The sequence below is a fragment of the Crotalus tigris genome, unplaced genomic scaffold, assembly GCF_016545835.1.
Source record: "Crotalus tigris isolate CLP2741 ecotype Arizona unplaced genomic scaffold, ASM1654583v1 scf7180000018974.730210, whole genome shotgun sequence".
Classification (NCBI taxonomy): domain Eukaryota; kingdom Metazoa; phylum Chordata; class Lepidosauria; order Squamata; family Viperidae; genus Crotalus; species Crotalus tigris.
Window position 1 is genome coordinate 74319 of NW_024097305.1, and position 25940 is coordinate 100258.

Here is a 25940-nt window from a genome sequence, read left to right on the forward strand (position 1 = left end):
ACAGCCATTCACAATGCTCAGAAAATATATGAAGTGTTCACAATCCCTAAATGTATTATTAGCCCAAACTGGGGTAAGCATAATAAGAATATAATTAGAGACAAAATATATGCAACATCAACATCAAATTGTATACCTAATATTGTACTTTAATTTTTGAAATGCAAGATGTGTAATTATATTTAAAAGTTACAAAAATGGTACCTAGAATGTTTGTTATAAACCTAAATCATAATAACGAGACAAACAAGCAAGTCGGGTCAAGCAGTGTTGTTCAAATTTAATTAGTTGTTTTGCATAAGGTACAATACATTAAAATCAGCTGAGAAAAGAACTGGTCATTTTTGCACATGATCAATCAAAGGCATTAGCTGTGTGAAACCATGGCATTTTTTTAGGGAGAAAAAGGCATTCAGAATTAATTTATCAAGGCTCAAAATATTTCACATAGACCTCAGAGAATGGAAGAGGCAAGACCCAAATGAACCACATGTTTGTCATTCCAATTATTTTACAGAAAAGCTTTCATTCCACGTCAATTTTCAAAGCACTCCTGAAGTTTCCATAGCAAGGCTTTTAAAGAAAGGTTGAAGGATTACATAGATTCAAAGACTCAGTGGGTCTCTAATTCCTTTTTGATCTCTATAACGTATGGATGATCTTTCCCATGCGCTATCTCCATGATAGCGATTGCCTGCAAAAGGGGGAAAAATACAATTGATTCAGACAGCCTTGGTTTATGAAATATGCTCATCAGGGATTCCAAAGAGTCAGAAACCTCTGACTGGTTTTTGTCCTCTTAAATGTACCCCATTGAAAACAGCCCATTTGATTGTAAGTATCAAACCGTATTCTATACACAGTACTTTTGATCCTAAGAGATCTCTGAGCTCTTTTGAAAGGCACAGAAAAGCAAAAACTTAAATGACATTATATCTGCTTTTCTGTTCCAAACTTAACGGAAGAGGACTTTTGCTTTGGGCTGTTTCAAGCCACATTTATATATAGTATTAAAAGATAAAGATGGAGTTTGGATGCTCAAGAAGAGTAGGTGATACTCTCTCTATAACCTAAGTAACCATATAAATAATCTCTGCTTTCATCTGTGCTAAAACCCTTGCAATCAATTGTGCCACAATTAGGAGGGAAGTACTTTTTCTTATAAATTGTGGCAATTTTCTCAGTTTTCTTTTTCTAGAATGAATTAATCACTCAGTTAAAATATTTCAACAGACAAAGATTTAAGGTAATATTTTATTTTTATTCATTTTCTGTTTTATTTTTTTAGAGAATTCAAGGCAATAAACATACCTAAAAGAGATTAAAAATTCACCTTGATGATTCAAGTTGTTCTGTTCAGTTAATAGGCCCATCAAAAGTGAATAGGATTAAATTGAAGTCATTATATATGTAGACTGTCATCTATGGCTTAAGCACCATCTAGAAGCTTCAACTGGTCCAGAAGGCAGCAGTGCAGGTGGTGATGGGACTGCCTCAGTATGGCCATATAAAGCCTCAGCTTTATATGGAACTGGTTCCCAGTTTGCTTCCAGGTGCAATTCAAAGTGCTGGTTGCTGCCTATAAAGCTTTAAATGGCATAGGGCCTAGTTGTCTCCTGTAATATCAACCAATCTGGCAGGATTGGTGCATTCCGGATTCCCTTTGATTGAACAATGGTATCGATTGCGACTCTAGAACTCATTTTCTCTGTAACAGTGCTTTGCCCTCTGGAATGAGATTCCCCCTGATAATTCAAATCACCCCTGTTTTTCTCAATATGTGGCTTCTTGCACAGGCCTTTGGCAAGTGTGATTGAAGCACCCTTTTTTTCTTTGTTTTCCATCTGGGTTTGTGATTTCTTTTGCTGTTGTTATTATTTCCTTGTTTGTAAATGTTTTTAACGATTGCTAGCCTGCCTCAAGTCACTGAGAGTTGGGTGGCATATACATTTTAATAATTATAATAATGATATTTATATTACAGATGTTTTCCTGAAGATACTTTCAATTGGAAAAGCACAACCAACTGGAATCAGATATACAAGATTTAAAAAATATTTTGGAAGTGATTCCTCATCACTAGATATAATTAATAATACAAATTATTTGGATACAGCAAGAATAGGATACAATTGACAATTTGTCACAAAGCCCCTTTCCCAAGGTACTGAATTAATATGTGTGCTATTTAAAATCAGTATCTTATATGCAGTGATCACAGAATTAGCTAGTGGCAGGAGATACAAAGAAATTGATGAAGGTGAAATGTCAAGTTAATTCTAAAGCAAATTAACAAGATCGGCCTTGAATCAATTTAGGTGGAATCACACAAAGTACCAAGAATCAGGGAATAAACATTCTCCATCCTACATGAATCATCAACTTACCATATTTTTCCGTGTCTAAGACGCTATTTTTTCCTGCAAATACACTGTTCAAAAATCAGGTGCATCTTATACAAGTGCAGCGTCTTATACACGGAAAAATAATGGTAACTTCCGCAGCCCAGGGCATGCCTGTGTGGGTTCTTTACATGCAGCTGCCATGCCACCTGGTGCAGGTGTCAAGCCCCTGTGGGCTTGCCAGTAACGGGAGGGGGGAGATCGTCAGATGGCGGCATTCGGAGGCAGCGGATGGGACCAGCAACATGGATGGCAGTGACAGCCCTTTCCTTCCCTCGTACCTGTATGCTGGCCGGGGACCCTGTGGAACGCAGCTGCGAGGCCATCCTGCTCGATAATAGCGGCCGGCTGAACTTCCGGATTTGCCGGCTCAGCTGTTCAGCATGGAGAAACGGTAGGGAGTTTAAAACCTGCCTTCGCTTCCCTTGCTTTGCTGTCATGTTGGTGCTCACGCCGGCTTGTTTATCAGGGTCATAAGGCTGCTGCTATGAGTTGACTGTGCATGCTCATCATGCCGGATGCTGGTTAGGTGGGGGGGGGGCAGCCAGGAGGCATCTATTTAGAGCACTGGGAGGCAGTTGTTCCCAGCACTGACTTTGTTTGCTGTAAGCTTGGAACTCACATGCCAGAGCATCTTATACAAGGGTGCGTCTTATACATGGACAAATACGGTATTTTAGCTGAACTGTCCTCTTGAATTAAGACTGACGTATAATTTATATAAGCTGCTTTCTGTAGTAGTTGTTCCCATTAAGCCTAGAATACTGAGAACTTCAGATTTCTTTTCATCTTTGCTCTAGTTTCTAGGGAGCTTCTATCATTCTTGCCTGGATGCTGATTCACTAGAAGGCATCCCCAGCAATTGTCCTACGGAAGCAAAATGAGTCCCCAAAATGACAAAAAGGAAGCAAAATCTCTGTCTCCACATCTATTGCTTACACATACACCCTCCCCACAACACATGGGTTTTTGTGAAGCCACAGAAAAAAAAATATTTTGACTACCATATGCATTAACATTCAAACTATCTACTGAAATGCAATCTGCTTGGTGCCATATGTCAGCTTTGATCACAGCCAAGAACATTCAGTTTCTGAACAGCTCCTGACTATACACAAAACCATGAAAACCCAGAACAACTTTTCAGTGAGGGATCTTGTTGGAAAACCCATATACATGAATTAAACTCAGCTCTTTCTTTCTACTACCTGAACTGAAGATTTGGAGCAACCATGAGAAATACACTTGGACAATCTTTAGAATCATTTGTTTTTAAAATAATTATTTTGATTTGGGAGACACCTTTTATTTTACTCTTTCAGTGGCAGGCAAAAGTTGAATGCATGATTCTATATATATGTAAAAGGGAGTAAATCCCATTAAGATCAAGGAGGCTAACAAGGAATTCACAATGAAGAACATTATAATACAAAGCCCTTTGGAATAAACAGATATTCCTAAGCAAAACATTTCTATGTGACGACATGAAGGTTCAAATTAAACTATTATCAATATTCTGCAAGGACAGTAAGTATACCTTTTTGAGAGCTTTAACACCAGCTGGTCTGTTTTCCAAGCCCATGTAAAGTCTTCCCAATTTTAGCCACATGGATGCCACATTGAGGGAATAAGAAGGATAGTGCTTACTGCAAAATATAAACACACATTTGCTTATAAAAGAGAATTTCTTAGATATCCAAGAGGTATCTATCATAGCCCTGCCTTAGCTTAACTTGACCACGAGGACAAACATTTGCTTTAGAGACAGTGGATGTTTCACAGTATTTTCATGAAAGGAACTTTGGTCAACTGATGCTCAACAAATCAAGATATTTTTTTTTTACATTCATTTAGATTGCCATTCAGGGAGGAGGCAATCCAAAAGAGAAAGTATTAGTACACCAGACCCTTAGTGGTTTTTTAGCCAGCCTAAACTAGCTTAGGAAATTAGGCTCCAAGCCCATAAAAGCTAGGCAAGGATCAGGGGTGATAAATCTGATTTTGGCCTCAGGGGAAGAGTGTGCTGTTGTGCTTTCCCTATCACCACTCCCCGCCAGCTGATCTATGACTTCACATTGGCATCTGATTCAAAGGGAAAAAGCTGTATTCCCAGCTACAGGAAAAATTATGCTCTAAGATAATTTATCAAGGAGCTTACTGATTCCTGGCTCGTGCACCCATATATACAATTCTGAGGTTTACAAGGCTGGCGGTGATGCTTTCTGTCAATAGGCTATAAAATGTAGCCTTTTTAGAACAATCTTGTTCATAGCCTTAAAACTAAAACACCTAAGTATAAAGAAGCCACCAGTCTTGTAAAAATCTGCCATTTCAAAGGAATGCTGGTTCTTCCCACATAGAAAGTGAGCTGGTCCTCTAGATTTTGGACAGGGACTCCCACAACCCTTTCTTTTCGCTCATGATAGCTGCAGACTATGATAGCTGTATTCCAAAGCACCTGGAGGCAATCGGACTGCCTATCTGTGTCATACAGAAGTGCCCATAGCTCAGTAGCTTTTTAAAATTCAAGCCAGTGAAATCTTTTTCCAAACCAAATGCCTTGGGAAGCCTACCGAAGTACCTTCTGTAGGCCAGAAGGCTGCCATAAGAACCTGTCTTCCTCCTAAAGCTCTGCTGAACTTTGTCAGTTTCCAATTGCCATGAGTAAAATAGAAAACCAACCAGTTACAGTAGCATTGCTGGAGGGGAGCAAGAGGACAGGCATACTGGGGAGAAAAATGTTGGGAACATAGGATCAAAGGAAGCTGCCTTATATGAAGACAGAGAGTACAGCGACAATTCAGTTCCTTCAACAATGTTTCCAGCCGTAACTAGAAAAGCTGACAAATGAACCTGTGATCATTTTGCCATGAAAAGCATCTATATGAGTGAGTTATTGTCCTCTTCATGAAGGATAGGAAAATCTCCCAAATCGATTACTTATAGGGTGCTTAAACGCATAGTTATCCTAGCATTCTGTTTTCTGGGCAAAATCTGCTTCATATTTTGTGACATCAAAATAGATCCATGAATGTTCTTAATTTCATGTGACATCTCTAATGATGGAACAGGCCAGAGATCTGAGAGAAGGTTTTTTTTTTATCATAGCGCCTACCACTTGACAGTCCCTAGGGATAAGATGCTTTATAAAATTTCAGTCACACTGGGTTTGTTTACATAGTCAACGTCCATAGTTCTCTTCCCACCGTACTAGATCTTTCTCTAGAACTTTTCATCTAATCTTCCAGAGAAATTTATTTGTTTCTGTTATATATCTTTCATCAAATATCAGTGTAATGTAGTTAAAAGTTGTTGTCTCAAGACAACTGACTGTCACCATAAACAGACTTATGTTGTTTTGGGTAATTGTGTTAGGTAATTTTATATTAGCACATGAACACCAAAATGTTTATGAATGATATGTGTTTCTTTGCTCATCAAAATGAAAGCCAATGGTGTGTTTAGTTAGATGTATTTCTTTATAAATATTATAACTATATTAAACAAATTACAAGAGGAAAAGTCAGGTACCTATATGGCTTAATAATCTTCTGCCCGTAGCGCAAAGCACCTTCCCAGTCTTGTATGTACAGACAAACTCCCATGGCCTGATACATCATATGCAACATGTAAACATTACTCTCTGCAAACATGGAACCCATCTTGTCCAGACTGAGCTCACAAATCTCCTGCAGTTCACCTGGGGGTAAGCCAACAGTTAAGGTACATAACAAATAAAAACTATATTTCCCAGGTTAGGTTTCTGAATATTGTGGCCCATCATTACTGTCTCAGCTGAAACCACAAGGATGTATGCTGTATGCCTTCTTGCTTTTTGTTCTTATAGAGTAGAATTTAAAGAGATATTAATTTTAAATATGTAGCCTATTAGCTAGGATCTTCTCCAAAGGCTTAGACTAGAGGAATTATGGTGATGATGGTTTCATTCTTATGACATTTGGCCTTTGAGGTGCTGCACAGTTTCAGCTTATCTTTGCATGTTGTTTAAAATCTACACAAAACAATGTGAGGTTGATAGTAGATTGACCATAGGATTTTGATGATACTAAATATTTGTTTTCATTCCAGGGTGATAGAGGATGTCTTCAATAAGGACAGATGGAAACATCACCCTATTTCCAATCCACCTCAGTTTTATGTCATATGACTGTCCCATTCTGTTTCCATACCCAATCTTTTTTAGCTAATATGAACGTTAATGAACATTTTTACCAAGCCTATTTATAATACACCTCATATATTATCTTAAATGTTCAAATTATGGTTCCAATAGGCATGCATGTATACATTATTTTTTTTAATTATATACAATTTGAGCTGGGAAGTATACTACAACATTCAAAGAATAATAACTGTTTTTTATTTTGTACATTAGTTCAGGAACCATGAATTAGGATGGCTTAACAATGCAGTTCAAATAAAATTCTTAAAAGTTACTATTTGAGAGCTGTAACCCATGTTTGTGGAAAATCATTTTTGGATATGCCTCAACAAGTGAGGCTGCTAAATTGAACTGAAATTTCAGCTTTGCAGAAATGGACACAAGCAAGATAACACCAAAGGATATATTTGTAATGTTTGGCCCTCCTGAATTCCTCAATCACATTTCTGGCATATCTGATCATATCTCGCACAGCCTCCGCTGACAGAGGCTCATTCAGTTTACGGATTTCCAGTTTATCTTTGTCCTGAGGGAAGATTTATAAGAAAGTTACAAAGGCTATTCCAGAAACAAAAAGCAGATCCACAGGCAAACTGGCAGTAACTAAAACTGATCAAAATGCTTAAGGCATCTTAAAACCTGGTTCCTTCTGGATGTATTGGCTAATTTCTATCAAACTCAAAGCCATGGGCTAGTTACTGTGATCAGGATGAGATCTGGAAGGCCCTAGATTACAGAAGACTGACAAAGAAGCAAGTTAAAATTAAGTACAACTTTAATATTCAATTTCAAAATGAGATCTGACTTTATTGGAAGGCTACAGTTCCATCTGTAAGACAAACATTTCTGAGAAAGTAAGACAGCAGCTTCTAGTTTTCATTCATAAATCCCGACATGGTTGGGGTGGGGGGATCTATGACCTTTGTACCTTTGGCTTCTGATCATTCCACCCCTCTGATCTGAATTATGGAATGCTTTTGGAAAAGGTCATTGCATGGTAACAGAAATAAATGCTGTGGTTAAGCTACAATAGAAAGGAAAGCAGGCCGAAAATATGAAATGGAAATTTAGCCTGGGTTTCAATTTTTCCTTAGCTCCCAAGTCTGTTTTGGGGGTCTCAAATACTGCAGGTACTATAAAAATGCTTATATTATAAGAACAGTGTTGTGATCCGAGTAAGTCTACCAATCTAAATAATAAAGCATGTAATGGTTAAACTGGTTTACCTTTTCTTTTGTAAAACATTCCCTGCAATCACAGGTAAAAAAATAGGAATCTCTTAATCGATCATTCCTATCTTCTGTTGGATACAATAAGTCAATGTAACTGGTAAAAATCTGGGGAAAGAAAAACGATAATTTTCTAACAGCACACAGATTTTAATATAGTCCATCTTATGCTAGACCTGGAAATAAACTGTACATGCCATGCATATGAAATTCCAATGACAATTATTTTTTAAAACTACAGGACATAGAAAGCTTTATGCCAATATATGTTTCTCCCTTCATGCAAATAAGTAAACAAACAAAAAGATTCAATGGACCCAAGAAAATCATAATTTCTAACTAGAGTCTGTTACTGGATTGTGAATGCTGGTTTGTTTTGCTTAATAGATATAAGAAGAGCAAGACTGTCCAGTTTAGTACAGTGGTTAAGGTGCTGGCCTAAAAACCAGGAGACTGTGAGTTCTAGGCTGGCTGTCTTTGGGCCAGTCATTCTTTCTCAGCCCAACCAGGATTGTTGTGGGGAAAATAGGAGAAGAAATGAGTATTAGGTATGTTAGTTGCCTTGAGTTACTTATAAAATAATGAAGGTTGAATCAAAATCTAATAAATATAAACAAATAAACAAATCCCAGGAATGAATGCTACACTGAGCAATCCCAACTTGATTGCTTAAATCAGACATGTTAAACACAAGGCCCAGGGGCCAGATGTGGCCCGCGAAGCCATCCTGGAAACAGTGAGGGAACAGCCCCTGCTGCCTTGGCCCTGGCCCAGGCCGGCTGGGAGCCAATGTACAATTTTGTGGTGGCCATCTATGCTGAAACGCATTCAGTCTTAGCTCCCCCCTGCATGGCCTGAGAGGAACAAAGAGGCTCCTCCAGTGGACCATGCCTGGGCACTTGCCCTGGTCCCACCCCCTTCCACCAGAGACCCTCAAATCTGTCCCACTCCTGCCCAGGCCCCCACAGGCACCCTTGACACGAACAATGTAGAATTGACCACACCCACCCAGTAGGCCACACCCACTCCATCCACGCCCACCCGGTAGGCCACACCACCCTGACCACACCCACCCGGCCCCCTGAGGCCAACCACAATGCTGATGCGGCACTCAATGAAATTGAATTTGACACCCCTGGCTTAAATAAATAGCATTGGTAGAACGTACTTTGGGGCACTGCAGAATAGAAGGACCAAATCAAATGACCACCAAAAGCCATTTGTGGACAAATATAGCTAAACAAATACAAGCTGAAAGTTGCACATCTTAATTTAGCCTTCAGTACCGACTCCTCTATTTTTTTTTCTTCAGTTCCTTCCATATATAAAATAGGATGTCAAGGTCTTATACTTATTTCTATTATCATAGTCAGTTATAATGTACCTATATTTTTTCTGAAAGATTCATAATAAAAATACATTCACATATAAGAAAAACAAAATTAAGATGCTCTTAGCCCCATTATGAATCTCTCACTTAAAATAAAATGTGATAAAACCAAGAAGGAAAGCCAAGTATCTAACTGCTCCACCACAGATGCAAATTGTTCGTTCTGCCTTCTCTTCTTTGTGTCCTTTACTTTCTCACAGTATGCCTAAGGCATTGATGCTAGTTAACAGTTGCTTGTTTTTATTCTACAGTGAGTTCATCTCAATTGTTTTTTCCAGGCACAAAATATGAAAGCCAATTTAAACATGCCCACTCCCCTTCCCCACACACAGTGGGAATTATTTTTAATATGTTTCTCATGCAATAGTCACATTGAACCAGAAGATGGAGGCATAGGCCATACCACCAAAGATTAATGAATTAGAGTTTAACTCTATTTAAGAATCATTTCCAGAAGTTCAATTAACATTCTCTCCATTTGACCGGTTAAAACTCTACGGCCCATTTCTCTCCAAAACAGATATAAGGCAGGCATCCAACGAGATCAGGTTTTTCCTGAATAACCCCATAGTTGTCAGGAATGCAGTAAAGAGGTTTGAGCACCATTGCCATGGCAAACTCAGATGAGGATGAATATGCAGGAAGTGAGAAGTTGCATTCCTAAAATACTTGTTCTTCACTAAGAGAAAGTGCCTATTTGTCTATCTACCCTGTTATTTTTCTCATTATTTATACATGGGTGCTTGAATTAGCACACAGTCCAAGTTTTGCAGCAATAAAATTCTGCAAGCATCTTAGAGTGTTGGAGATCAACTGTATGCGCACTAAATGACATATTCTTTGCTAATCAATCCAGCAACCCCTCAATGTCTTCTTTTGGTTAAATTGCACTTAGCCAAAATGTCCCAGTCTTAGCAGTTGCTATCCAATCATATTGAAGATTGGAGAGAAAAAGTACATGATTTTTTTAAATTTAAGATTCAGGAAGAGAAGTGGGAGAAAAGAACTAGGATTACCAGGCAGCACATTGAAAAGAACCACAGTCAATCAAATCCCTAAAGATAAAGATGGAACTACATCTACATGGAGAGAAGCATGCTGTGGGGTACCCCAGGGTTCTGTCTTAGGCCCAGTACTTTCCAGCATAAACAATTTAGATGAGGGGATAAAAGAGGAACTCATCAAATTTACAGATGACACCAAGCTAGGGAGAATAGACAACACTTTAGAAGATAGGCTCAAGATCCAGAAGGATCTTGACAGACTTGAACACGGCTCTATCCAACAAAATGCAATTCAGTGGCGAGAAAAGTACCATTTTACACTTAGGCAAGAAAAACCAAATGCACAGATGTAGAATAGGTGGTACCTGGCTCAACAGTAGTAACTTTGACAGGATCTAGGAGTCCTAGCCACCTAAGAATGAGCCAGCAGTGTGCTGTAGCTTCCAGAAAAGCCACTGCAGTTCTAAGTTGCATCAACAGAGGGATAGAATCAAGATTACGTGAACTGTTAATACCACTATATACTGCACTGGTAGGATCAGACTTTGAATATTGTGTCCAGTTTTGGTCACCATGATACAAAAAAGATGTTGAAACTCTAGAAACTAGAGTGCAGAGAAGAGCAACAAAGATGATTCGGGAGCTTGAGGCTAAAACAGACGATGGATGGTTGTAGGAACTGGGTATGACTAGTCTAACAAAGAGCAGAACTAGGAATGGCATTATAGCAGTCTTCTAATAGGTATGGGGTGGTCACAGAGAAGAGGAGATTTAATCTATTCTCCAAAGCACCTGAGAGCAGGATAAAAAGTAACAGATGGAAACTTATTAAGGAAAGATCCAACCTAGAACCAAGGAGATATTTCCTGTCAATGAGAAAAATTAATCAGTGGAACAACCTGCCTCCAGAAGTTGTGGATGCTCCATTACTGAAGGTTTTTAAGAAGAGACTGGGGGATTTCCCGTTTTGCATGGTAGTGACCGGTCATGGGTTTGCGGATTCTCCACACCCCCGCAGCTAATTTCACCTGCCTGGGGATTCTAAATGGGTCTAAGTCACCCCGGAGAGGCGATGAAGAAAGAAGGGTGCTCCAGTGACTCTGGAACGGTGGCGGCCATTCTGTTTGACTTGGGGAAAGCCTTCTAACCCGACAGGAGAAAGGCTGGCCATATTGCATCGACTAGCCCAAGCTACTAGCAACCGAAGACCAAAAGCACTGACCAGCACAACGTGAACAGCGTGCTTGAAACTGGGTGAGGAATTCAATCTTCTCTTTTCTATTCTACATTTAATTTCCTGGAAAAGATCCCCAAGAAGCAAAATACCTCCAAAAGGGAAGGAGAGAGTTTTCCACCCCACCCTTATACTAATGGAAGTGGCAAATTAATCTTTTTATGGAGGATCAAAATATATGGAAGTGAAATAAATATAAAACCTGAAATTTAAAACTTAAATCTGGATAAATCTACGATTGTTTGAATGGTGAAGACTCTCATTTTAAAGACAATTGTTCCTTTTGGAAATTGAAAAGCAAATAGCTGCTGACACCTAGTGGTGGATGAAAACTATGACAGCTATGACTTTAATATAAGACTTGGCAAAACCTGGGAAAAGCTAATCTGTGTTTGTGACCTTCAAAGTTTTAACAACAAAGAACAGCTGTGACAAAAAAAGACAATAATCTGGGCTGTAGACAAAGAGAGAATTATAAATTTTAGGAAAAAAAATCTTTTTTGAACTATTTGGATTACAAATATCTATTTAATTGGGAGCTATTTGCAGAGAAAAGAAAGGAAGAGAAAAACTCAAATTCTTGGCCATCATGGATCAGAGACAAGTAGAAAGAACATATCAAGAAAACATAAATACTTCACAGGAGGAGATATATAGTATACTGCAACTAATTCAAGCAACAATGACTTTAAACCACAAAGAAATCCAAAATAACTTTGAAAATATAAATCAATCTATTTCTAAGTTAACTCTACAAGAAAATTCCCAGAAAACAACAACAGAGAAGGAGCAGATAAAACAGATAAATGGTTATAGAATTAAGAATAGAGACTTAAAGATGGAACTTAACAAAACAAGGAAACGTGATTTAATCCTAGTGGGGAAAAATTCACAAGAATTGGAAAAAACAACTTATCCCTTAAGACTACAAAATAAATCTGAGGATAAGAAAACAGATTGGATAAAATGGACTGTAGAGATGTCAGGAACATCGGAGGGAAAGGAAATGGCAAGAGAAGTGGAGAGAAAGAAAAAGATTTTCAACAAACATGGAAAGGCAGAAGCCCCGTACAAAGACACTTCAACTGATTTACTTTTTATATCTACAGCAACATTTACGAACATACGGAAAAACTTTTTGATTCACCAAAATGCATTGATTAAGAAAGATACTGGCAAAGGAAAAAGACTAAAGTGGAAACCAAGAAAATAGATGATGGGACTTACCAGAGAGAATACTTAAAAAAGAAACATTTGTTTGAATATGGTTAAAGAAATAGAAAAGTTTTGGAATATATATGTCATTCTAAGAGGGATAAATTCCCTAAATAATATAGTATCCTTTTTTCCCTTTTTTGTTCTCTTTCTTGATATGAGTAATATAAAAAAGTTGAAATAAAGGGAATGTTTTAGATACTTACATGTGATTGAATTTAAGAAAATTATAATTTTAAAAAAATATAATGGATAAAAAAAATGTTTTGAATAAGGGTTAAAGGACTAGATGACTAGATGTATTAAATGGAATGTTTAAAGATTAAACATATTTTTAATTATGGTTAAAAAGAATAAGAAATTTAGGAAATAAATATATATTAGCTTAGGAGGGATACATATTTTAAGTAGTATGTTTTTTATGTTTCTTTACTCTTGCTCTCCTTTCTTTTTTTCTCTGTTTTATCTATTCCTTAAGAAATGTAAAAGTGTGAGATGGTTCATAGGGAAAAACAGAGTTAAATTTTTAAATATAATTAATTTTTGAGAAAATCTCAACCAGTAAAGAATACCTAAATTTGGTGAGAGAAACAAACTAAAATAAGGATTGTAACAGGATATATGATAAGGTAACCAGAATGATTGGTTAGAAAAGAAATATTATATTGATGTGATTATTATTTTTAGGAATATTGGGGAAAATTATATATTTAATTGTTATCTATCAAACAATAAGAATTGTATTAACTCAATGTTTACAAAAGAGGATATTTTGGGAAACAGGAAATCAACTAAATCAACTAAAACCATTATGTGGATTATGGATTATAGAATAATAAATTGTTAATGATTGTTTTACAAATGTAACTCAGACAACACACTATTCACCAATTATTAAGTGATTTATGTTTTAAAAAAATCAATAAAATATATTACACATAGATAAAAAAGATTGGACAAGCATTTGTCTGAAATGGTATAGGCCGCAGGGGTAGGCAACCTCGGCTCTTTTATGACTCATGGACTTCAACTCCCAGAATTCCTGAACCAGGTCTCCTGCTTAAGCAAGAGGTTGGATTAGAAGACCCCCAAGTTCTCTTCCAGCTCTGTTATTCTCTTTTCTGTATTATGCTTTTCAAAATTTAGAGTCAATACATTCCAGCTGCACTTTAAAACTAAAAACCAGATTACATGAATGAGATATCATAAACTTGATACTATTTATTTCAGCAATACTGCATAAACAAAACACTTGGCCTTTCCCTGTGCTATGTATTTGTTATTCCATATAAGCACATAAATATTGCATATATTCAGTTACCTCATCTCCTGCTTCAATCTCTTGAACTGCTCTGACTTCAGCCACGGTCCCTTTATAGGTAACAATCACATTGGGGCAACAACTGTGGTTCATAAGTGCCACACTGGAAAAAACAGAGATTTTTTTTTTTTTTTTAAGAAACAAGCAATACTCCAATTTATGCAAAGATGTGAGATATATTTCTATCCTGGAAAAGGTTAGCACAATGTAAAATGGAGATAACAATTTGCTTAATTGTTAGAATATGTTGCCACCAGTGATTATTTTAGAAAATGGAGTTTATATACAATATAGTTATATGAATTAAAAATCACAAGTTACTTTAAAGAAACAGAGTTCAGTGTGTGTTAACTTTCTCACTGAAGCCACTGTATTAAAGTAATTTCACTGTGCCTGGTTTTGGTTGGGTGGCAAATTTGCAAACTTTTCTATACAAGTAGTCCTTGACTTACTACAGTTCATTTAGTGACCATTCAAAATACGACACTGAAAAAAGCAACTTATGACCATTTTTCAGTTACGACCTTTGAAGCATCCCCCGTGGTCATGTGATCAAAATTCAGGTGCTTGGCAACTGGTTCATACTTATGACCATTGCTGTGTCCCAGGGTCATGCAATCCCCTTTTGTGACCTTCTGACAAGCAAAGTCAATAGGGAAGCCAGATTCACTTAACAACCGTGTTACTAACTGAACAACCGCAGTGATTCACTCAACAATTGTGGCAAGAAAGGTTGTAAAATAGGGCAAAACTCACTTAATAAATGTCTCACTTAACAGCAGAAATTCTGGGCTCAATTGTGATCGTAAGCCATAGCCAAGTAATATATTACAGAAATGATTATTTTATGGCAACACATTCTGTAGCTAAATATCAGTATAAGCCATAACAGAATCGATCATAGTTGAACCACATGTTCCACATTCCAACTCCCAAAGGATAATGTTGATTTTAATATTTCAAGACATAAAGATCAATGCCACATTGGTGTACGTGATCTCCTCCAAGGTTCCTTTTGCCAAGTCAATAATTTGTAGTCTCCCTCATGGTCTATGTCCTGCTCCAAATTGCTAAAAATTGAGAAGCAAGCAGACATGTGACCACATTTGGACACTTGGCAACTGGCTCACTTTTATGACTGCTTACAGCATCCTGTGGTCAGACAACCATGATTTGCTATGGTTTTTATTGATTTCCAGTGGTCTTGGCTGGTTTCTGCCAAAAAAACACCCATTCAGAATAATGGGTTCACTTAATGACTGTGCCATTCACTTAACAACTGCATGAGTCACTTAATGGCTACTGCAAAAATGTCAAGGACCAGGACCAGTCATCTGGGTGCCTTGATCCACACTATATAAGCTAAGCAAATAAAAGGGAAGGCTCATCCCATTTTCTCCATGGGTCAGTTGGCCAGCTGGAACTTTTATTTCTCTGTTTCTTTTTGACATTTCAGCATCCTGATTTTCTATGGGATTCATATAAACATTCCATATGTATCAACTCAATAATCTCCCAACCATATAAATATTAAAAAGCTGTCAACAGTCATTGTGTAAGGCAAAATCACCCATCTTAATTTACAATGGGTCTCATGAATCTAACATCGAAAATCCTTCTTAATAATTGTGAGGATTTTAACTAAAGAGGGTCAGAGACTTTGGTGAATCCCTGTGCATGCAAGATTTATATTTTGCCTTTGAAGTGTTTGATACTTCTTTTGCATCTATTCACAAGTTTAAGGCTGGGTTCTTAGAAGTCCAAAGAAATCACAGCTTTTACATCACAGCTTTCTCTCTATATAGGTAGATTACTATCATAAAAGATTGTAATATACCATATGAGACCATTGAATCTATTATGGCTTATATCAAGTTTTTGGAACTCAGAGTCTCTCTGAGTCCCTCTCATTCCCAACCTTTGGCCATTTGGCCTTGCACTGATGAGTGTCACCCAAACCGTTTGATCCAAAGTATTTGGAGAATTCTGTCCAGTATTTCAAATGTGCCAATTTTTCAGCCTGATGTGGGGATGCAATCTGCCTGTCTTCATCTCTCTCAAGTGAAGGTTTCTAGACGAATTATTGCCAGTCGAAGTAGACAATACCAAGTTAGATAAATGTTACTTTATTTTGTCTAATTTAACCTAATGCAAGGTCTTCTGTTCAGCAGCCATTCCTAATCCAGAAGCAGAGATGCTACCTGGAAAATCAGCTGCTTGGATTGAACATGGAGTGGTTGAGAATGGTAAAAAAATGGAAAGACACTTTGATTCCCACAATGGATGAATGAATGGCTGCAAAAGTTGATGGGAGTTAGCAGAGATGGCTAAATTGACTGCTTTGATTAAAGAAAAAAAAACCACTTTTGGACTTTGTGCTTGAGGTGGAAAAAAATGAAACTTTGATTTTGGGTTTGTTAGATAGGTTTGATGTTATAGAAATGACTAGTTTACACTACTATGTAAAAGTAAAAAGTTGAGGTTTGATGCTATTATCTTATTCTAAGGGAGTCGGAAGCCAAAGCCTTTTCTTTCTTTTTCCCTTTTCCCTACATTTTTCCATTCCCTTCTCCCTCCCTCATTTTCCCATTATTTTCTTTTGTATATTTGTATTTTATATTATAAATGAATAAAAAGAAAGAAAATGGTTTCTGAAGTACAAGTTGAAATATGAACGACTGGCTCAAGTCTGTAAACTAGAGATTTTTTTTCAACATTCATTATTGAAAATGACATTAATAAATTGGAAAAAAGAATACAGTATTATTTCTCAAAAGTTTACTCAGGAAATATTGCTGATCCCAAGTGTGAAAGTTCTTCATCTTCAATTGTGAAGCCATTGCAGTTAACCTGAGAGAAGGGGAAGACAGAAGCACTCAGATCTTAGAAATAAAAAATCCACTGGCTTACTTAGCTCTGCATGATAGTTGACCCCATTCATCTGTACCATGCTGATTAATCTGATTATAACACTGCTTATTCTTAATTAAGTCTTGCTGTTGAACTACCAGGATTACATAAGGGAGCTTATGCAAAGTTTATTTATAACCTAATTTTGCCTGAAAAATTAGAACTGCATAGCCTAGCTGGGCCACACCAAACCACACAAATACCATAAAAGGTGGAAGGTGGGAATAATTTTTTTTAAATCTCATTCATTCATTCATTCACTCACTCACTCACTCACTCATTCATAACATTTAAATCTAAAAAAAAAACAGAACTTGGAATGATAACAGTCCAGAAAAACATAAAAGTTATTCCTACTTTAAAATGCTTAACAAATAAAAAAAATATATATTTTATGTGTTTGGGGAAAGAAATTCAGTTTTAAAGCAACACCTCACTTGATGTCATCTAAGTATGTTGCATTTTATCCCAAAATTTCCTAGCAGAATTCCTTGAAACATGATATGTGAATCTGATGTGGTTTTGATATGTTTCCAAAGGAAGGAATTTGAAATTTAATATGCCCACATGTTTTTTATATATGCAATACATGAGGAAGTAAAAAAAGTATCTTTGCAGTGTTGAAAAATTAGTGCAGTCACAGTCCACACCGAAGGAGAGCCAAGAAACAATTGCAAAAATGTCAACAGTTTTGTACCTATGCAATTATACTTCCTGCGCCATAAGTCACAGGATGTCCATAACCTGCTTTTATCTTCAACCGCCTTACCTGTCCAAAAAGTACCACCAGAGCTTCATTGTCGGGGTATTCTATGTGCTTTGAATAAAAGTGGTGAAGAGCAGAGATATCATTTTGAATCAGCTCCTTCTTTTCATTGTCAAGCTTATCAAGATCTATGAAGGAAAGGACATTTTTTTACACCATTATAATCACTTGTTCTCAATAGTAAACTCAAGCTCAGGATATTGTATTTCTATGGAAAGAACATGTACTGTTCTTTTACTGCAATAGACAATGTTACTCCAATCTTTTCCTTGTCCTGGATTTGTGAACATGAGTAATATCAGCAAAAGTGTAATAACCAGGATGCTTTAACTCTGTCTGTCTGTGTGTGTGTGTGTGTGTGTGTGTGTGTGTGTGTGTGTGTGTGTATGTGTGTGTGTGTGCGCACACGCATCTTGAATCAGTCTTAACTCCTAGCGAATGCCTAGACAAGTTTTCTTAGCAAGATTTCAGAAATGGTTTAACCACTGCATTTATTCCTTGGGCTGAGAGAAAGTGATTGGCCTAAAGTCATCCAGCTTGCTTTGCCCCTAAGATGGAACTAGAACTCACAATCTCTAACTTGGTCACTTAACCAAACTGGTCCTCAACCTTCAATCATGAGAAAAAAATTAACAACCAAAAATGTGTTAGTCCTATAATAAAATTAATTTTCTTTGTTTTAAATTGATACCAGTGATGTAAATAATCATGTTTCACCAAAGGCAAGAGAATTCAAAAGGAAAACAGATTTTAACATTTCTCAGATTTTAAAATTCAAGACTAGAACGTGTGTGCCAAAAATGTCTTCAATTATATGCCTAATAACCTATTGCTGTTTTTTTTTCAAAATGCGATTATAGAAGAAAGCATCTTGAGAGGTGCCATCTGAGAAGACATCAATTAAAGTAGTTCTAAATGTCTAAATGAGTAAAACCAGAAGCACAAATATTTCATGTTGAACAATTACTTGTTAAGCCAAGCTTATGTTATAATGTGCTTGAGAAACATTTAAAGCAGGGGTTCTCAACCTTGGCAACTTTAAGACTTGTGAACTTCAACTCCCAGAATTCCTCAGCCAGCTTTGCTGGCTGAGGAATTCTGGGAGTTGAAGTCCACAAGTCTTAAAGTTGCCAAGGTTGAGAACCCCTGAAAAATATTTACATTGTGCCCTTTTCCCACAGGGATACTTTTATTTAACACAAATTGAAAGTGAAAGTGCTTCAACTGAGGTCTAACTGTCCCTCAAATGTATCTGAGCTGAATTCATAACCTCACTCTCCAAGGAGCTTCTTCTCTTGAACCCCTGAGTGGGACTTTTAATTCTGCAGATCAGGCAATAGTTTATCAACTGATTCCTCTACCCTAATCCTGAGCCAACTCTTCCAGCTTGCTTTATTTCTGTCTCTGCCATCCCTCTCGCTGATATACATACACACATACCATGGAAGATGCAATCTGAATACTAATAAGTGCTTTAACACAAGCTTCTGAGCATTGCCAGAGTTTTTATAGCAGCCATTAATTAGTAACTATGTTATAGTTTCAACTCTTGTGTTAGTGCTTTTTTATTTATTATTTCAACTTATGTAGCTACCCATTTTAAATCCTTGACTTTGGGTGGCTTAACAGCCATTTGTCCGAAATGGTGTAGGGTTTCCTGCCCGAGCAGGGGGTTGGACTAGATGACCTCCAAGGTCCCTTCCAACTTTACTATTATTATTATTATTATTAACAATAGAATGAAGTGTAATCTTAAAACATATAAAAAGCCCATAAAACGATCTAAAAGACTAAGAAACAGAATCCATAGCCAAGGTCTAAAAAAATTAATCTACACTCAACACAACCACTGTACAGGCACTGCTGCACAGCAAATCCCCAAGCCTGGTGGCACAGATACTTCTCTTCTCTCCATTTGACCTGTTCTACCTGATCTGTTCTACTCTTCCTGGGGTCCCAGATGACAGACCACAAAACGTTCCCCTTCTGTTGGACCTAATGGGATGGGTAGATGTAATTGGGGGGTTATTCCTCAAATAACCCAGTCCTGTGCCATGAAGGACTTTGCAGGTCATCACCAGCACCTTGAATCACACTCAGAAGGGTTCAAGAAGAAATTGGTCAGACAATTAAAACTAGTAGAAAACTGGGGGATTTTGTATTTGACAATTACAGCATAGTGTGTTAAGTTCTAGGTTCTTGTTGCTTGACAATAAATGCATCCTATTTTCTTTGTTTCTTGGCAATGGTATGTTATTGAACAGGTCCACGCATACTTGGCCTGTAATAAATTGTGTGGCATCTGAAGTACAATGGAAAACAAACCTCATCTTGTGTTTGCAAGGCCAAGTGAGAAGACAGAGGAAAACAAAAGCCGTAAATACTGTAGGAGAAATACATTCAGAAATTTCCTTACTGGTTTTTCTCCAACAACACTACCACCACACATACAGAAAAAGAGTTAATTGCAGTTATTTCCTTAGTTTTCTTTGGGGACATTCAGAAAGTGAAAATCACAAAGGACATGTCAGATCTGAATGGCAATAATATACAATGAATACTAGAGGACCCTACAATTAGCCTCAGAGACACTATCAAAACACTGTACCATCTCTAGTTTTATGCCTTGTGATAACAAAACTAGAAGTTTAAAATTTTACAACAGTAATGTCCACAAAAGTTACCCTCGGCCAGGAATATTCTTTGACAAATAGAAATGACATAATTGATAAACCGGAATTTTAATTATCTTTCCCAAGCTACAACATCTGTGAGAATCATCTGAGAGGGTAGGGTAGGGGTTTACTCTGCCATTCTGCTCTTCATAGGCTCCGTTCAAACCATCCCAGCAAGTCATAGTTTAAGTACAGCTTGTTTAAAGAGTTTGGCCTCCCTCTAAACAATGGTTAACAATGCAAAATGGATGTTTTTATATTTAATGCTATGCCAAAATCAAAGAGATCAACAATATAGTTCTGCTTGTTGATTATTTCAACTATTGGACCAGATCTAGATATCCAACTGTAGATGACAGTCACATGAAAATGATTTTCCTTTTTTACATCCTCCCATCAGCCCACAGAGATGCTTTAACATGTTCCAAGGATCAGGAGATCTTGCTAAGTGGAGGGGGAGGCTGAGTGCACAGCCATCCTCAAAGGGGACAACAGGTGACCCCATCACACAAAAGCTAAAACTTGTGCCATCTTTCATGTGTATTGTCATTTTGGATTTTTATAGTTTGTTATGAGTGCCCACCAAGTGGAAAGGGGGAATGATATAAAAATAGGCAGCAATTCATATTCATCTGCTGCATATTCAGAAGATGCTTCTGCCAATACTTCACAATTTTCTCACAATGCCCCTTTCCAGGCAACAGGGCCTGGAGGGAGCCTCTTGCAAAGACTGGCAAGAAGAGGATAACCAGAATTCAATTATTCCCTGCTCCTCACCTCTGTCTACATCCAATCTACCACAGACATAAAGTGAGTATATATGTAGAAAAATTGGTAAGTCTTTTTTTTTTTCCTGAAAAGCCTTTTGAAAATCAATATACTGTTTCTTTTATTTCTACTTACGGGATTCAAATTCTTTTATAGAAAGGAATTTCTCTGACTCAGTCCTTTCCGGGTGTGTTTTCTGGTAATGGTGCAAAAAAGGAGGAAGGAGGGAGAGAAAATGACTTGTTGAGAAAAAAGTCCAAAATATTTCTATGGCTATTTGCAATTGTCACTTGTAACAATCATCTTGCCCAGTAAAGACTGCAGAGGAGGGGATGAACAGGCTTACTTATCATGACCTCCTGCAGTATATAAGCCATTAAGAGACACAGAGCTCATGCTGGAATTTGCACACACATATATAGAATGAGTAGATTCAAAAACTCTCCCTTGTTTTAGTTGCAAATTTGCAGGGGGGGGGGGACAGCTAAGAGTAGCAAGCAGTCAGAAGGCAGACTTTGCTTTGAGGAAAGTGAATAATTTCAGTGTTGACAGAGTTCAAAAGCAACACTCCAGCATTGGCCTAAGGCCACTCCTTTGTAATCTTGGCCATTAAATGTGAGTTTGCAGGTGGCCCAACAGCTGAGATTTGGAGACTTTAGTTTGCATATTTAGTTTTCATATTCCATGTAGGGCCCCCTCCCATTCCCTGCAAGCTATAAAAGCCCAAATTTATTCCAATGACTTTTCATCATTAAACATCTAATTTTGCTTGTGGATCACCAGACTGTGCTTTAATTTGAAAAAGGGGAAGGGAGAAAGAGAAAAGAAAGGAGCAGAGAAGGGAATCAGTCAGACAACCATGCCTGCAGGCCTTCAGCTTCTTTTCTCTATACTGTACCTGGATTTTTCTTGTGAGATAAGCAATATAGATTTTCTTCAAAGGCCATGGTTTACAGAGTTTAATTTTTTTTTAATGCACACTGGAGAAGTGCAATAGCATAAATATAGTCACTTAGAAACATGCAAGCAAGCAAATTCTCCCTGTGAACAAATTCTGAGGCATGCTTTTCACCAATCTAAGACTTATATAGGAAGGACTGTCCAGGTATTTTCATGCAGATAGGGTATTTCAATTCTCTTTGCTACCTCTTACCTCTCTTCTACTAAGCTGCTATCCTTGCTTGGTAAAGTAGACTAAGATATGCCCATTCATGCAGTTATCTCAAAACCAAGGAAGAAGGTACCTATTCAAGGCATATTTTAATATAACAGTTTTTTTTACCCTGAATTAAGCTTTACTGTTTGCTTTTAAGCAAATTTCAGTGGGTTAAAGCCAAACTGGGTCACCCCATAGGAACACATCCATTAATTCTAAAACAAATTAAGAATGTATTAGCTAATTTAGACCCCATTGGTGTCAGTGGATCTACTCTAGATACAGAATATTCCAATTGTTTCATCTTTGTTAAGCCACTCTGATATGATGTGACCCATTAATGGAAGTATAGTACTCAGTAGGTTTTACTATATGTCTGAACTGTAAAGAAAAGGAAAATCTTCAAGTTATATAAAATATGACCAATGTAGCAGTTAAAATCATCTAGCAAATAGTATAAAGGTTTCTGGTTTTTTTTTCTCCTTTTGCTTCTCTCTCTAAGTATAAAGCAGTTCTTCTAGAACAGTGGTTCTCAACCTTTTTAATGCCGTGACCCCCAACCGGTCATAAGTTGAGGACTACTCAACCGGTCGTAAGTCGAGGACTACTCAACTGGTGCAGCACCGTTTGCAGAATGGGACTTTTGGTGGGCTCAGCAGGGCAGAGACAGCCTGGACAATTCCTATTTGCTTTTGAAAGCCAATAGAATTAGACTCTATTCAAGAGAGTCTATTCTATTGGCTTTCAAAAGCCAATACAATAAAAGGGAGTAGCACAGCTAAGGAAAAGGGGAAAAAAATGGTGGACTGCGTTGTTTGGCGACCCCCGTGAAATGGTCGTTCAACCCCAAATGGGGTCCCGACCCACAGGTTGAGAACCACTGTTCTAGAATTAAACCCTTTCACCTGCTAGACCATTATTTTTAGTGATCTAATCAGACTGCGCTTCATATCTACCTTTTATTCTATTTTCTCAAATCTTCTCTATGTTCTGTTTTAAAACCAAGCTATGATGTCTCAGCTGGCCATGACAGGTTGTCACAAAGTTCATTTCAACTAGTGAAAATAGTTATCTTTACCTTCGGGAACATCTTTCTCAATAAAATATGTATTATAAGTGAAACAAAAAACAGCCCAGATCCCAAGCAACTAGATTTGTAGAGAAACCACAGCAGGCTCAAAATTTCAACTTCATGACTAAAGCAAGTACTCTCAAACCCAGATTCATGTTTTATGGAATCCTGTAAGAGGGAGGGAAATAGAAGGCAACTTGGCAGATAGGAAAGACAGAGACTGTTTCAAGATGCAACATTTTAAAATATTCTTAAGTAATGTATTATTCAGAGGTTCAGCAAAGAACTATCAATAGTTATAAGCAAGAAGTTAGGAAATAAATTTTGCAGAGATCTGTTATTGACAGAGTTATTTTCTTCTTTCCTATCCATTTAGACAAAGCAAGGCAAAACAAATATTTCAGACCAGCTCACCTGTTTGGCAAGAATCCTTGCTGTGAGTCTGACTGTCTCAGAGGGATTCCAGTTCTGTCCAAATACGCACATTGCAGAACACTCCAATTTATGCAATGGCCAATCCTGTTTCTAGAGAATTAAACATACAACTTGAAAATGCATGAAATTTGTTTTCCTCACAATGAAAAGATAGCACTGGAAAAAAAATTAAACTTAAAGGTAAAGATATCCTCTTTTCTGACATAAAATTCATATGTATTTGGTAAGATTTCTAATTATTAAAAAAACATAGAGTCTGTGTTCAGTAAGATAATTGAAAGAACAGATCTAAATTAATGGGCAATGTCATTGACCAAATTAACCTACTTCTTCCATTACCATGACTAGAAACCAAGTTATGATCACCATTGCTGGTTCTATGAAATGCATGTGTTTGCTACAAATTACACAACAAAGAACTGAAGCAAATCTTGGATGATCTCTTAAAATCCTATTCTCCAGAAACTATTTCCCAGTGATCTCCACTTATCTTTGCCAAAGAAGTAATCATCAGAGATTAAAGCTAAAAAAAAACCCTATTTGAATCTGTTGAATATGTGTACGTGTGCTTATACATGTGAGAGAAAACACTATTGAGGAGTTGCTGACTTTTATGAGGTAGAAAATAATATTCACACAAATAATCAGCAGCCTCATTTTACTAGCACACATAGGCGTAGAAAATGCACAGTTAAGACAGATGCAAAATTGACAATGCCAATATGTCCTTCCAACATCCCCTTCTGACCCCTTTATTCTTTAAGCATAGTTAATTAAATTTTTTCCTCAGGCTGAATCCAACTGAGTTATATGAACTAGTAAGGTGGTTAAAGGGACAAGATACAGATGAATTGTGAAAAACAAGATAAAAGGCAGGAACATTGCAGGAATATGGGAGCAGCGTCTGCATAATATCTGGCACGGAAGCATTCTGACAGAGATCTTTTTAGTGATCACAGCAGGATCACATTTAACATTCTTTTCCACCATTCCTCTAAGCCATTTGATTGATAGCAGACAGCGTTGTTCTAGCCAACTCTCTAATGCTGTAACGATACTCCAGATTCAAGAGGGGGAAAAAAACAGGGCAGCCAATATTTCTCTCTGATTTAAGGATTACAATCAGAACACTTCTGGAAAGGACATCTGCCTTTTAAAAATGGAAGGGGAGACATGAATTTCAGAATAACTCCATCTGCTAAGGAGGTATTGAACAGAACTTTATGGGATGTTATTCTCTCTCTCACACACATACAAATCAAGTTCTCCAAAACTAAAATGTGGCTCTGTCGATATCTCCTTTCAATGCATTTTACTCAGAGGCATCAAGCCCAAAAGAAAAGTCACCAAAAGCTAAAATAAATAATGTATAAAAAGTAGGGGAGAGAATTTAAAAACCTCTCATTGTGAACATCACCAGTCTAGGTCACATTGGTGATACAGTCAACGCTGGAAGTGGTGAGTGAAGGCAGCAAGGGCCTGGATGGAGAGAAACAAGCTAAAGTTGAACTCAAAAGAGATGGTTGCTCTTTACTCATTGAGGTCTAATAGAGTGAACATGGGAGAAATAACAATGCAGATAGACGAAATGCACTTTAGAATTTATTTATTTTTCACTTTTTTGAACCATCCATCTCCCTCTGAGAGAGGGACTCTGGGCAGTGTACAATAAAATGCTGAAACATAAAAGTTATAAAAGTTAAAGATTTAGATGAAGGCAAGAATGATTAAACACTGTTCAATTTAATTAAAAGGTGAAGGAAGGGCTTTCAGTGCACTAGCCAGCTTCCCTGGGCTCTCCATGCAAGGCCGCAGAGCCATGTTATGACTCCTTTTCAAAAGGCCAGCAGAGTGGAAGCCTGCCTCACCTCTGGGGGAGAAGATTCCAAAGGGGGGGGGGGGAAGTGGCAGAGAAGACTCTCTTTCTGGACTCCAGTCGGAGTTCTTTAGCTGACAGGGTCTGCAGCATACCTTCCCTGTGTAACTAATGGAACAAAAACAAGAATACTTATTTTCAGTACTGTTAATCAGTTTCTGAAATGGAAACATAACAGGGAAAAGTAGATCTAAAATTCTTTGACTTGAAATATATTACTTATAAGGTTGTAAGTATATAACTTATAAGATTTGGCAAATCATCTAGACTTGATTGGGATACTGGCTATTTTGGAAAGACTAGC

General features: G+C 37.3%; 1 protein-coding gene across 1 annotated transcript in view; it reads right to left on the reverse strand.

Moving 5' to 3' along the window:
• Positions 1–255: 255 nt before the first annotated feature.
• SMYD2 (SET and MYND domain containing 2) overlaps positions 256–25940 on the reverse strand; it is a 44913-nt gene continuing 19228 nt past the window's right edge. Inside the window, exons 3-12 of the mRNA XM_039358034.1 lie at positions 23740–23850; positions 21233–21293; positions 17658–17782; positions 16761–16828; positions 13979–14081; positions 7812–7922; positions 6991–7111; positions 5934–6108; positions 3940–4048; positions 256–694 (exon numbers count right to left, since the gene is read on the reverse strand). Of these exons, the coding sequence (XP_039213968.1) occupies positions 614–694; positions 3940–4048; positions 5934–6108; positions 6991–7111; positions 7812–7922; positions 13979–14081; positions 16761–16828; positions 17658–17782; positions 21233–21293; positions 23740–23850 (1065 nt within the window). The 3' untranslated portion in view covers positions 256–613. The remainder of the gene's footprint in view (positions 695–3939; positions 4049–5933; positions 6109–6990; positions 7112–7811; positions 7923–13978; positions 14082–16760; positions 16829–17657; positions 17783–21232; positions 21294–23739; positions 23851–25940) is intronic.